The sequence below is a fragment of the Podarcis bocagei genome (genome assembly GCF_964188305.1).
Source record: "Podarcis bocagei genome assembly, chromosome: 16".
NCBI classification, from domain to species: Eukaryota; Metazoa; Chordata; class Lepidosauria; order Squamata; family Lacertidae; genus Podarcis; species Podarcis bocagei.
In genome coordinates this window covers 33,523,545-33,537,182 of record NC_138142.1, presented here as the reverse complement: position 1 = coordinate 33,537,182, position 13,638 = coordinate 33,523,545, and the positions used below count along the sequence as shown (strand labels likewise).

At 46.3% G+C, this 13,638-nt stretch overlaps 1 protein-coding gene across 3 annotated transcripts in view; it reads left to right on the top strand.

Moving 5' to 3' along the window:
• PACS1 (phosphofurin acidic cluster sorting protein 1) overlaps positions 1-11,517 on the top strand; it is a 76,109-nt gene extending 64,592 nt beyond the window's left edge. For all 3 annotated transcript variants that reach the window (XM_081173283.1, XM_081173281.1, XM_081173282.1), the window contains exons 20-24: positions 4,294-4,336; positions 4,993-5,128; positions 5,607-5,833; positions 6,034-6,153; positions 6,567-11,517. In XM_081173283.1, coding sequence (XP_081029409.1) covers positions 4,294-4,336; positions 4,993-5,128; positions 5,607-5,833; positions 6,034-6,153; positions 6,567-6,679 — 639 coding nt within the window. In that variant the 3' untranslated portion in view covers positions 6,680-11,517. The remainder of the gene's footprint in view (positions 1-4,293; positions 4,337-4,992; positions 5,129-5,606; positions 5,834-6,033; positions 6,154-6,566) is intronic.
• The last annotated feature ends 2,121 nt before the right edge of the window (positions 11,518-13,638 follow it).

The window sequence follows — 13,638 nt, the reverse complement described above, 5'->3', positions numbered from 1 at the left end:
CATTTCTGTAGCTGTAGTTTAACTTTGGCAGCCACCTCACTTGCAGAACTATCATTTTCATCTACTGTGTTCCTTACCCTGCTGATGCTGAACGGAAGTTGTGGTTAAAATTCAGATGTGGTGGTATTTAATCAAATGACATTGTGTAATTTAGCTTGGGCTAAATTTATCTTTCTGAGTCGAGGACTTGGCAGTAAGCCTGACTGGATCCCATCTGATGAGTGGTGAAGTCATAAACAAGTGAAAGCAGGCTTCCCGCGTTGAAGATCTCATAAAATTAGACTTGTTTGTTTGGTTTTTAAATACCAGTTTCACTGTCCCTAAATTCAGGCAGCTAGCAGAATGTTGGGGGCGGTTGGCCAGTTTGTCACCTTGCAAATAGAGAGGCTGCATACCTGAAACATGGTTTCCTTAGTGCAAATTAATGAATGCCATAGTTAATTTGCATACATTCCAGCCATGGTTTCACCTCCTGGTTTGTGGGTAATCCTTATCCACAGCTATGTTTGCACCAGGGGGCAAAGCATTAAGTTTGCAGATCGCTGTAAAGTGAATGTAGCTCTTTTTTTTAACACCCGACTTCACTTCATCCCTGACGGTCAGAAGCAAAATAAGGAAATGATGACAGCAGCACTGTTGCAATCCACTTGCAATCTGCTAGATATTGGTTAACATCACCATCCCTTCGACACTTCACTGGTTACTGCTGCCAAGAAAATGCCAGAGGTCAATAACTATGCAGCTGCCTATGAGGAGATGCTCTAGCCCCAAGCAAGGATGAAATCATGTTGGGAAAAGATGACTTTATTCCCTTGTGGCCACTGTGCAACCTTTGATGGGCAGTGCTTGTAGCCTTTTTGTCACCACTGCCTTTTTTTAAAAAGCTCTTAACATTTACTGGTTTGCATTTCTGTTTTTATTATGAAGTGCCTGTTGTCAGTCAGAAAGTAAACATTTCAAATAAAATAAATAAGCTTGCACATTTGAGATCAATGCCCCCCTTTTGTTTCCATGGGCCACTTTGTGCCCTTGCAATATACAATTGCAATATACAAGGCAGCTCACTTTAAATTGAAATGTTACATGAAAATACATCCTGTACAATTAATGAAGCATGAAGTGGGGGCTTTTTGCAGCATCTGTCTGTCTGTGATTTTTGATAGTGACTGAGGAAGGCCAAGCGGGGTGTACTTGACTATATTTTAATGGTTAGAGGGGAAACTGTTGCCTCACCTACATCACCACTGGTCTAGGATTATCTTGACTCTTTTATTGCTCATGATTTGGGGGGGGGGGTAGATGGTCACAAATAATTATTTGGAAGAAACCTTTTCTCTTGCCAAGGCACTCTGTCTCAGCTTTTGCAATTGTGGTGTTATAAATCTTTTGGAGATTTGTTACTTGCAGGCTTCTGCTGCATCCTCAATAATTAAATCTGTTTCAAAGCACAGATCTGCCAAGGGAGGGCACCTGCAAAGCAAAAAGTTATCTTTCCTCTCTTGTGCATAAGCTCCTGCCTGGCACTCAAAGTCTCTGCTAACAAAATTGCTCTCCCTTTTCTCTTCCCACCCTCACTCAAACACATTGGGCTATGTTTGACAAACTAACCTCTGCTTTGACACAGAGGAGGATCTTAAAGGTTAAAGAAAGCTCATTGTGTTTGCTAGTGTGACCATTAGGTAGACATGAGGGATGCTGGCCACTGGGGACAACTCTTTCCCTGCAAAGGAACTGGTGTGCCTAGCAAGAAAGGCAATACCCCCCCCAAAAAAAAAACCCTGCAAAAAGCTTATTTGCTCTCCTTTTTAAAGCACAGAGGAAATATGAGTCAATCTGAACCAGGCAGGGGTGGAGGGAGTGACTCAGCAGACTGTGACCCACAAGTGTGCATTGGAACTGCTGATGTGATGACAACCAATTAAGGCGAAACCTCAGATGCATTAGTTTTTAGAATGCTCTCAAGCCCCCGTGCTATTTACAGAAGGAAAGTAAAAATGTGTGCATTATTTGATGGAACAGTGTGGGGAGCCTGAGAGTTTCACATTTCAGGCTGTTAGCTTTTTTAGAAATGTTGGCAAGTATATCAGGCAGACCTCCTGGTTGCGGGGCACATCTGAAACACAGATCACCTGGTGGCAAGCAAAATCCTTCTCCAGCCAAAGAGGACTCATGGCACAAAGCAGAAAGTGTGGCCTTGAATCAACACTGCCAGAACAACCAAACCTGAACTTTGTGAACACTTCTCTCATTCCATCAAACAAGCTCTAAGGAACTGCACCTGAGACAGTGTCGAAACAAGGTGGAACCTACACCGAAGATGTAACCTACAACACAGCTATGATCTCTTTTGGCGAAAGAGAGCAGCAGATCTCCAACTGGTTTGAGGCCAGTATTATGCCTGTTATTGCTGCAGAGAGCGAGGCTCTTGTGAACTGCAAGCATGAAGCCTGTGACAAGACGCCTGCTGCACTGAGAAAGACAAGGAGTGGTGCCAAGCAGATTGCCAGATGATGTGCTAGTGACCACTGGCTAAAAGCTGTGTAAGAGCTTACACTGTCACTGCTGACAGTGGCAGCACTTAAAAAATGTACAAATGCATGAAAACAGCCTTTGGAGTTTGGAGCAACAATCAGGAAGACTGCACCACTGAATACCTTGTCTGGAGAGATCATCACAAACTGCGGCAAGCAGATGAAGCAATGAGCAGAGCACTATCAAGAACTGTCCTCATGGGAAAACATGGTCTCCAACATAGCAATTGACAGCATCCAGACTCTTCCTGTCTTGGAAGCGCTAGATGTCTCTCCCTTCCTTGGCAAGCTGAAGAATGCCATCAACTCTCAGGCATGTGGTAAAGCCCCAGGACAGGGCAGAATCCCAACAGAAGTGCTGAAAGCAGGTCTCAGTTCCTCCCTCATTATGCAGCTCCATGGTCTTCTCTTGCAGTGTTGGGGAAAAGGATCTGTGCCACAAGAGATGTGTGACCCCAGCATTGTGACCCTCTATAAGAGCAAAAGTGGCCACCATGATTGTAACAATTACCGTGGAATCTTCCTGCTGAGTACTGTGTTATTCACTGACAGGGTCTATCCTGAGTCACAATGCTTCAGAGCTCATGTTGAACAATCAACATGATTTTCTCACTGCGCCAGCTGCAGGAGAAATGCTAAGAGCAGAAACGACCTTTGTATATCGCCTTCATAGACCTGACAAAGGCCTTTGACCTTGTCAGCCCAAAAGGACTGTCAACAAGATAGGATGCCCACCTAAGCTCCACAAGATGAGCATGTCCTTCCATGAGAACATGCACAGCACCATACAGTATGACAGTTCATCCTCAGACACCTTTATAAGAGTGGTGTGAAACAGGGCTGTGTTCTCACTCCAACTCTCCTTGGCTTGTTCTTCTTCCTGTTGCTCTCCTATGCCTTCAGCTTGACCTAAACCCACATTCCTAGCATGTTCTCACTTCCGTTTCAGCATCATCTATGCTGGTTTGGTCATGTACACAAATGGAAAAGATGACAGGATCCCCAAGGGCATGCTCTATGGGGAGCTGGCTTCAGGCAGTAGGCCTGTTGGCAGACCAACTATGCATTGCAAAGATGTTTGCAAGCATGACATGAAGGCTGACAACATTAACCCTTCCACTGTAGATGATTGCAGTATCTGGAGACAGTCAGGTTTTGTATCCACAGCAGTGACCAGAGGAGGAATGACCACTAGGAGGAGCACAGAGAGAAGATACGCCATAGAGCACCTGTAGCAACCAAACTGGACATCTTCATCTGCCCCACCATCAATAAAACATGTCTCTCCCGTATCAGTCTCTACAGCCACAGTAGGCACTGTAACTCTCCAATGGCTCTCTGAAGGCGCACTCCTCCATTTGTCTCCTAAGACAGATGGATGCCAGCAACAACAGATCAGGCCAAGAGCAGAGGGCCACACTTCTACTATTTAGAATAAGAAAGAGGGGGAGATAGATTTTCATGCTCCAGCAGCTTCCTGGACTAGGTCCCAGTTTCAGGCCTCAAACAGCTAATAGTAAATACTGAGCTGGTGGGAAGAAACACCCTAGGCGTATACTATGAATGCCATGTTTTCATTATAGTTCTGGAAGGGTTAACTGTCTTGTGCTTCTCTTCTATAACTTTGAGATAAAGTGACTTTCCTTAGGAAGGTCAAATGTGTTTCTTTTCCACCTGTAGCTAAATTATTTGTCAGGCTTTGTTTTTGAAGTGATTTGCCTTCATTGTTTGCTCTCTCCTTCTCACTCCCTGCCCCCTGCAGGTGGTTAAAGTAGGCCTCATTGAAGACTCGCCTGCGGCTACAGGTATGACACACCCCCTAAGATCCCTGTGCTGCTTAGAGCAAAGACTGGTTATCCTAGTTACTCCACTTCCTCCGTTAAGTGAATACAAGCATGAAATTGGGTGATCTGCTTCAGTAATATTGACTAGGAAATAGCTGACACAGCTTGACAAAGCATGAAAAACCTATGCTTTTTATAGTATATGCTATAGCTGTACAGTATCTGCCAGCAGTGATTTCACCAGCTGGAGTGCTAGGAAAGGTCTTAAAAGTGCCTGTAAAAACTTAAGCTACCAGGATGGATCCATCCAATATTCTATGCCTAGAGTGGGGAGGTCCTCGTGCAGCATTGATCCTACTTCTCTCTGCCAGCCACCGAGCAAGGGCATCTTAAGAGGCGGGTGGGGATAAAGATGTCAAGGGATGCAGCCTGCTGTTCAGCTGACAAGTGTGGAATAAATCCCACGTGCCTATCTATTGCTCAGAAACCCCCAATCCCATTCCCGAGACCGTTTGGGAAATGCTGGCATAAGTATTAGTGCCAGAGAAACTTTAACTTATGATAAATGCCTTGTAACTAAAACTGAAAGGCTCAGCCTGGGAATTAACATTGCTTCTATTTAGCAGGTAAGCAAGATGTGTTCTCCTTCTCCATCTCATGATTTCCTTCCTTTGCAGGAGAGGGAGATGATTCTCCCATCATCAGCCTCACAGTTCCCTCCACTTCTCCCCCTTCTTCCTCTGGGCTTTCCAGAGACGTCACTGCCACCCCTCCATCATCTCCCTCTATGACTAGTGGACTGGCTGTCATGGGGTAAGTCTCTGGGTATGAAGACACTTTGTGTGGGTGGTGGTTGTGCTATTTCTCCTTATCATGTTGGGAACCCTGGACACATTTGCTGGGAAAATAAATTATGAAAGATCCTAAGAGCAAAGTAAATGCCACAGATGGTGTACACACCACTGTCTCTTTACTGTGATCATATATTAAAAAACTATTCTAGTCAGTCTCCTGAAGTATCATGGCATCAGAGCTTAATCCTCTGTTCACTCTTATCTCCAGAGTGAATTCAGTAGCCAAGATTTATGCCTGGCTATCATCAGTCACCACATAATTATCTCCATTGGCAGCCTGCCAACAAAAGACATTCAATCCGCCATGTTCTTCCCCCGAAAGTCCCCTTTTCAAATATCTGTGTTGTCAATGCAAATATGTCAGTTAGCAATAGCTTTTTCAACAATGCAAAACTTGCTCATGTTTCTTTCCACTTTTTCCTGTCACTTGATCACAGGTCCCCCAATAGCCCTTATGGCGATGTCATTGGGCTGCAGGTGGATTATTGGCTAGTTCAGGCCACGGAAAAAAAGAAGGAAGGGGAGAAAAAAGACGCCAGCTCCAAAAATACACTCAAGAGTGTCTTCCGCTCGGTGCAGGTGTCACGGCTTCCAAACAGTGGGGAAACCCAGTTGTCTGGGACCATGGCCATGACTGTTGTCACCAAAGAGAAGAACAAGAAAGGTGAGTTATGGAGAGTGGCACATCCTCTTTACTGGGGGTGCTCCTTCCTGGAGGCCTTTGCATGATAGCCTGCCCCTTGAACCATTTAGCACTGCTGAAGACTTACCCTGCAAGTCTTGCCATAAGCGTGCCAACTCTTCTACTTCGTGTTTTAAGAGAGAGACTCGTTTTCACTAACTGGGGGTCCTTGTGCTTTCTAGTTCCCACAATTTTTCTGAGCAAGAAACCCAAAGAGAGAGAAGTAGATTCCAAGAGCCAAATGATTGATGGAATCAGCCGGCTGATCTGCTCTGCAAAACAGCAGCAAACTATGCTGAAAGGTAATGCTTGCCCCTGGGATCAGGGATGCCTGATGGTACTGAAGGTGACTGGGAATGATTTCAAAATGGTGAGGGACCTGATAAACTAGAAGGGATTTCATTATATTATTTCTTTATAATAATTTATAGTGGGGTAGGGAACTGGATCCAACCAGAGAGCCAGATCCAGAAGTGACCAACTCTTCATTTCTCAGCACAGCTGTTCTGTTGGGGAACAGAAGAGAGTTCAGTGGATTTAAGAGGTCCCAGATTCAATAACTGGAACCAAGCAATAGGGGATGGGAAAGGTCCCTGCCCCAAACATCCTGGAAAGCCACTGCTAGACAGTTTATCCTGAGTTCAATGTACCAATGAAGAATACTTGGTATAAGACAGCTTCCTATGTTCATAGGAATCGTCTCTCTTCTCTCTAGTTTCCATTGATGGTGTGGAGTGGAGTGACATCAAGTTTTTCCAGCTAGCTGCCCAGTGGCCAACCCATGTGAAACACTTCCCTGTCGGACTCTTTGGCTCGAAACCGGCCTGATGATGACAACACGGTGGTCCCTCCTGTGTCCTCATCACTCTGCTGCAATGCGGCATCACCTCTGTCCAAACCATCAGCCAAATCAGAGCTGTCCTGTGGTAACTTCACCCATGTTGCATTACTGTGTGTTGATCTGGTCTCGCCAGGGAGGGACCAGCCTCTGGTGCCAAGAGAGATGCTACATTTTTGTCTCCAGCCAAGGAGCCGCCCGCCAATTGCTTTCTCATATTTTTCTGCCACATCGTGTCGTGGGTGTCCAGCCTCCATCTGTGCTGAGTGCATTGCATTTTGGGAACGAATCCCCAAATATATGGATTCTCCTGGTTTCCCATCACTCCTGGCGCACACTCCTCCTCTGAGCTGGCATGCCTGTGTCTTCCTGAAGAATGTGTTTGAGAACTTGTGGTCCACAAAACTTCGCCTTTAACAATATTGTTCTTTTTTACATTTTAGCTTTTGCTGAGCCAACCGAGAGCTTTACTGAGCACCCACTCTCAAAGTTCTCCTTTTCAACCTCAGCCTTTCCAAAAGCACAAAGCTTGCAAAGCCCACATTGGCTGTTGTGTTAGCAACCAAACTCAACCCCATCTGGCTCTTGCCATTAGTAGGCAAGGCCCTTTCTCCTGCCGCCAAAACACCCTGTGTCACATTGCTAGGTCAAACGTGCCAGGATGGTGGAAGGAGCCTCAGCAATCTTGCGCGGTTGCCACTCCTTGCAAAGATGAGGAGCAGAAAAGTCAGTTGTAGGGAGCTAGAAGCAGACACTTTTCTTGAACAGGCACACCCACTGCTCTCCCATGGCTGTGTCCCTTCACTCTTTCATGTTTGTACTGCTCTTTTCTTAGACTTCCCCTCATCTCACCTTCAAAGTTCTTCAAAAGAACTTAGGTCACCTAAGATACATCTCCATTTCTTTGTAAGACTCCACTTGCTCGTGTGGCATCACAGTGCAGTGAGAGGTGGGGAAGGTTGTCCACCATACTGAAGAGTTGGATAACTTCATTAGACAGCCTGTCCTGAAACTCACCCTGTTCATCTGTGTTTGGCAACAGTTCTGAGAGGTGTGTACTCCCAGCCACATGCCACAGTCAAGAGGAGAGGCTACGCCTTGTTCCTCTGCCCTCTTTCTGGCTCCTGAGCCTGCCTTGTGGTGTGATGCATCTCAGCACAAGGAGATACTTTGGGGGGACCTGCTCAGCCACCTGTGCAGTCTGCTTGTCACAGCCATTTATAAGGTTGGGATCCCAGCAGCATTCCTTCCCCTTTGGCATTTCAGTTTGGGGGTTTTTATTTGAAGTAGCCCCATGTTGCAGAGCCTCTGGGAACTCTATGTGCCATACCAGAAGCAGCAGACTTTGCCAAGCATTCCTCTTCTGAGCGCTCGCCTTGGCAGGCAAGAGATCAGCCTTTGCCTTGAGTCTTGAAGGGAGCAAGTTGAATAGCTGCAGGGGTTGGATGCATGGCTGAGACCAGAGGTTCCTTGACAGTGAAGCAAAATAGCTTTACCAACTGCAACATAGTGATGCTTAAGGAAGGCTGGAGAAAAGGCTACTTTTGTGTAGTAAGCTTGCACTTCATAGGGCAGTTTTTGTGTGCTTGATATGCACTTCTGTCCCTCAAAGACCTTCCCTCCTTCCTTCTCCAAGCATTGGCACTCCTGTTTGGTTTTCTGTTTTTTTTGCTAAGGTAGTAAAACATGAAAACAAACAGGGGCCCCTGAAGCTGGTATTGCAGGGGACAAATGGGAGCCACCTTGCCTCCTCTCCTAGAGCACTTTGCCAGCAGCTCTGAGGTGCTTCCAGGGAGCTGTGCTGCTTTTTATCTGTTCCTGACCAGCAATAAATCAAACCACCCCTACTGTGGGGTTTGGCAACACATCATCAGCCCACTTTATTGGCTGTTCGAAACGGCTTTGGGGCCATCATAATGCTTAAGCACTTAACTGCTCGTAGCATACAGTGTGGCTCTGTCAAACAGTGGAGCGTACAATCCACAGTCAGTCTTTTAGATGGTTTTTAGATTTTTGAATCCACATATATTTTCAGAGGCCCCAAAATTCAGCTTAAAGTAACTGTGTGTGTAAGCAGAGTGAAATTTTGTCTAGCTGGAAGTGGTGATTCTGGTTTCTAGGCTATTACAGTGGAAGGGGAAACGTGGAGGTGGCAGGGAGAGAGCTGGCTTTATAAATAACTCTTGAGCAATCTGCTCTGCTTCCCAGATTGAAAGAGGAGGACCCAGGCAAGCTGTTTGCCTTCAAAAAGTTTCTCCCCGAGGCCAGTTCTTTTAGGCTTGTCCTTGAGCCACTGCAGCTGTTTCTTGAGAGAGAGATCCCAAGAAGAATGACCATAAGTACCAGCAGCTTCGTTCACCTCATGCCCCTGGGTGGGGTGTCCCCTCCGAGGCTTAACTGGCAGTGATCCCCTGGATTGGATTGCATCCCCCTCGTCGTGGATTCTCGGTGGCAGATAAAAATACCTGTACACTTTTCCCCATTTCCTTCTCTTGGCTCCTGCTGCTGTGGCTATGTTACAAATGTGGCTTTTGTACTACTCTGTCCCAAGCAATGCTCTCAGAGCCACAAAGTGAATTTGATCTTGTGCGTCTGCCCTAAACACTGCAGCCCCCCGCCTCAAGGAGGAGATGTCACAGATATCTTGGCATGCTACATATTTCCTTTTGAGTTAGATCTCTCTTTGTGTCCTCCCCACTCATTGAATACTGAATAAACTCCTTGGCTCAAATGTGAGAAAGGAGGTTTATAGCGATATGTCACTTACCCCACGGGCTTTGAGGGCAGGTGCTGCTTCCTCTGCATGAAAGGGAGCAGGGTGCCACCCAGAACACGGGGTATTTAAATAAGCACAACTCTGAACATTTTCTTCCTACTTGCTCTGTAGAAATGTTTCCTGTCTCATTTTCATATTCATTTGCCTTCCTCCATAAGCAAATGTCACTTCCAGTCCAGTTGCTTCAGGTCGAGGGTCTGAGAGAGCCTGCAAAAGGCAACCCATTTCCAAGCTGGGAGAAGCAAGGGAGCAGTTTGGCTCCAAGTAGCCAACGTCCAGGATTCTTTGACACTTTGCCATGGAAACATCCACCCTAATGGGCTTCCATTTTAAGATCCCGGTTTTTTTAGGTTCGGCCTGTGAAACTTATGACCTTCCCTAAACTGAGTGGGGTCCACCAGCAGCACATGGTAGCCCACCAGGAGCTCAGTAAGCTTGCTATTGTTGTTCAAAACTTTAAAAATGGAGAGATTGTTGAGCACCTGGCAGGCCAGTCAGTGGTGGTGGTGGGCAGGGTAACAAGCTGTGCATGTCAAGAACAGGGTGGAACTTACGAGTGGATGGGATTCATTCAGCAGCCAATCAACTCTGCCTTCACCATGGTTTAATTTTCATGACCTCCTCTTGGTTGCCTTTGGCCAATCGGAAATGGATGTGGGAGAAGGGCAAGTAGTGACAGAAGTCTGTGTCTGTAGCTGCATCCTGGGCTTCTGTAGAAGTGCACACTAGTGCCCCCGCCCACTCCACAAGTCAGATTGGTGCAGTGTTGACACCGTATGTGCCCATCTGTCAGTCAAACCAGTGCAGGACCGCCTCACACGTGTTGCATTATTCTTTGTGGCCTGGCTGTTCAGATTCATGCTTTGCAAAGGCGCGCACACACTCTTGCTCTCACAGCTGTGGTCTGGGACAGAGAGGGCTTGTTAGATTTGTGAAACCACTTGCAAGGCTGGGGCAGACAGCTGGCTTGGTTCCCCCCCTCCTTTTTCCCTTTATGGTCTCCAGTGTTTAACCTTCCTTCACCCATAATGCACAAGGGAGTGGAAGGGAAGTTCATTCCAAGAAGCAGCTGTCCAGATAGCTCTGGAAACCAAGTCCTGCAGCTGCTTGCTTTGGAATGGGTGTGCATGCAGCATCCTCCCAGTGTAAAATGTTGGCACTGTAGGAAGGATCCTGACACACTATCCAGTCCCTTGGCTTACCATCTCCCCTTCTTAAGTGGGTGGCCCTTTCTCTTCCCTGAGGAATGCAGGTTCAGGAGGCTAAGCTGAATGGATGTGCCTCCGAGGATGGATGGGCAGAAGTCGCTCCCACATTAAGCACTTTGTCCTTTGTGCCTAGTGAAAGGTGAAAGTCACAGACTCCTAACATGGAAGGAAAATCACCCTGCCTCAGGGACATGCAGATGGGCTAGCAACTCCAAGAACCACACACATCATATTCATTCCCTGAGCATCATTTCACTTGGTTCCTCCTTGCCCCAGTACCCACCTACCACTCCTGAGCCAGCCCCACGAAAGAGCCTACCAAAGAGTACACTCTTCCCCAGGGAATGACACTCCCAGGAAAGAGCCACGGTGGGGAGGCACTCTGCTCCAGGGAGCTCTCCAAGGTCTCTGTTCATTGCTTCCGTACAGCCTTGCCTCAGGCCTAATTTCTCATGTCTCGACTGTTACAGTAAGTGTGTCCATCTGAGGACCATTGTGTTTCCTGTTTTTGCTGTGTGGATTTTGCACATTCTGGAACTTTTGTCTATAAATTCAGATTATCTGGATTTTTGTGTCTGTTATGTATCCCAGCCACTGTACATAAATATGAGTTTTGTATATAATCTCATTTTATTCTCCTTTCTTTTTGTAAGTGTGTTGATTCTCTTGGTTTGTACTGCAGGCTCCAAACGATCCACATTAAGAATCTCTGCTTGTTAAAATTTTGGAGCCTTGTTGGTATTTTATGCATTCTATCCTTGGCGGGTGGGGTCTGTTGTCTCCCCACTCCCACTCACTATTTTTGGAGTTTTTCATTAAATAAATTGTGTTTTTTAAAATAATACTTTAAAATCTCAAGCTTGATCACTTTATGCTTTAGTTTCTCCTCAAAGCTCCTTGGATATGCTCCACATGAGAAAAACAAAGGGGCAATACGAGAGAACCAGCCACTAAGACTTCACTTTTCCAAAATCTAAAAGCAGAGAACTGGGGCGGGAGGCCTTATAGTTGGAATGGAGAAACTGCATTTCAACTTGCTATGTTTTGCTTTTCTTTTCTTTAAGGAAATGCACAAAGTATGTGAATACTCTGCAACTGGCACAACAGTCCTCTGGGGGAAAACAAAAGCTTATAAATCACAGAAGCAAAAATATTCCAACACTTTGGCCATGGGTAACAGCAGTGTGGAATTTAAAGCTCTCCTATACCTTATACCAGGGGATGCGGGTGGCGCTGTGGGTTAAACCACAGAGCCTAGGACTTGCCAATCAGAAGGTCGGCGGTTCAAATCCCCGCGACGGGGTGAGCTCCCGTTGCTCGGTCCCTGCTCCTGTCAACCTAGCAGTTCGAAAGCATGTCAAAGTGCAAGTACATAAATAGGTACTGCTCCGGCGGGAAAGTAAACGGCATTTCCATGCGCTGCTCTGGTTCGCCAGAAGCGGCTTAGTCATGCTGGCCACATGACCCGGAAGCTGTACGCTGGCTCCTTCTGCCAGTAAAACGAGATGATCGCTGCAACCCCAGAGTCAGCCACGACTGGACCTAATGGTCAGGGGTCCCTTTACCTTTAACCAGAGCTTCCCAACCTTTTTGAGTCCACTGCTCCCTTGACAAACTACATTTTTCTGCAGCACCCCTGTGGGGCCTAGGAGCCCAATTATGTCACCCTAGCCTGCAGAGCTGGCAGTCTCTCACCCTTTTTCAAATACCCTCCCTTGTGGAGTGTTCCCTCAGCCTCCTCTCCTCTCTCCCCTCTCCTTGGGAGTCCTCTGGGCAGTTACAGCTCCTGCCCCGGTCTCTGAGCTTTCCCCCAACCACACCCCAAAGGGAGGTGCCTCCTCCCACTGTCCCACAAGGGTCTGGGTAGCACCCCCTGGCCAGCCCCAGAGGCACCATTTGCCTGTGGAGCTTGTAGCCAGGGCTGTTGCACCAAACAGCTGTGCGAGCCTCTGGGAGGCAGAGATGCAAGAGGGCATCAGAGGAGGGAAGGGACAGAGGCCAGTGTTGCCCATGGCACCCCTGACCATCATTCAAGGCACCCTAGGGCACCATGGCACTCTGGTTGAAAACCACAGCTTTATACAACAGGTGTTTGCCTGCACTGGTGCCAGTCTAGAAAGAATTGGGAACCCGCACAGGAGGAAAAGTTCCCCTTTGCTGTAGAACCTCAGCCCAGATGAGCAGAGCTCATCATGATTGTATGCTTCCGCAAGAAACAAATGTTCCTTCAGCTGCTTCTTAACTAGTTTTCATGACACGTCAGTCAAAAACTATCCTTATCTTTAATATGGTCAGGAAGCCATAAACATGGCCATAAAGCAATCTAGATAAATACATAAAAGATATGCAATATTAAACCACGTTGCTAGGTCCATTATCTAAATGAATTTTATATTGTTTTTATTGCTGGTTTGTTTGCCATTCTGGGCTCCTTTGGAAGAAGTGTTAGGATATGAACTTAGCAGCAGCAGTAATGCATGTTATAAAACTCACGTTGGGTTAGCTAACAAGGCACACAAATAAAACTACTGTAGGAAAGAGTGTACAGTGCTAGATAATTCCTTTAGCAACATACACATACGTTATCCTGACACTCCTCCTCACACCCATGAAAGAATGGGATTGCCTTTTTTAAAATTGCAGGTGCCCTATGGGGTTTCTGGGATAATTATTTCAGTACAAAGACTTAAAACACTTGTCTACTAAAATACCTTTTCAGATTATAAGAAAGTTTTCTAATCAAGTAACAAACTGGTCCTGCTGTGTAGATATTAGGAGCTTCTTTTGAAGAGAAAATTTATTTAAACTTCCCACATAATAAGCATAGGAGGAGAGGAACTTGCAGTATAATTCCACAAACGTTTATGCAAGCAGCAAACCTCTCAGAGTTCAACGAAACTGATTCTCTTGTTAGTGTGTTTGGCATTATTCTCTTTGGTATCGCTAAAAAGAAAAATCCCATCCT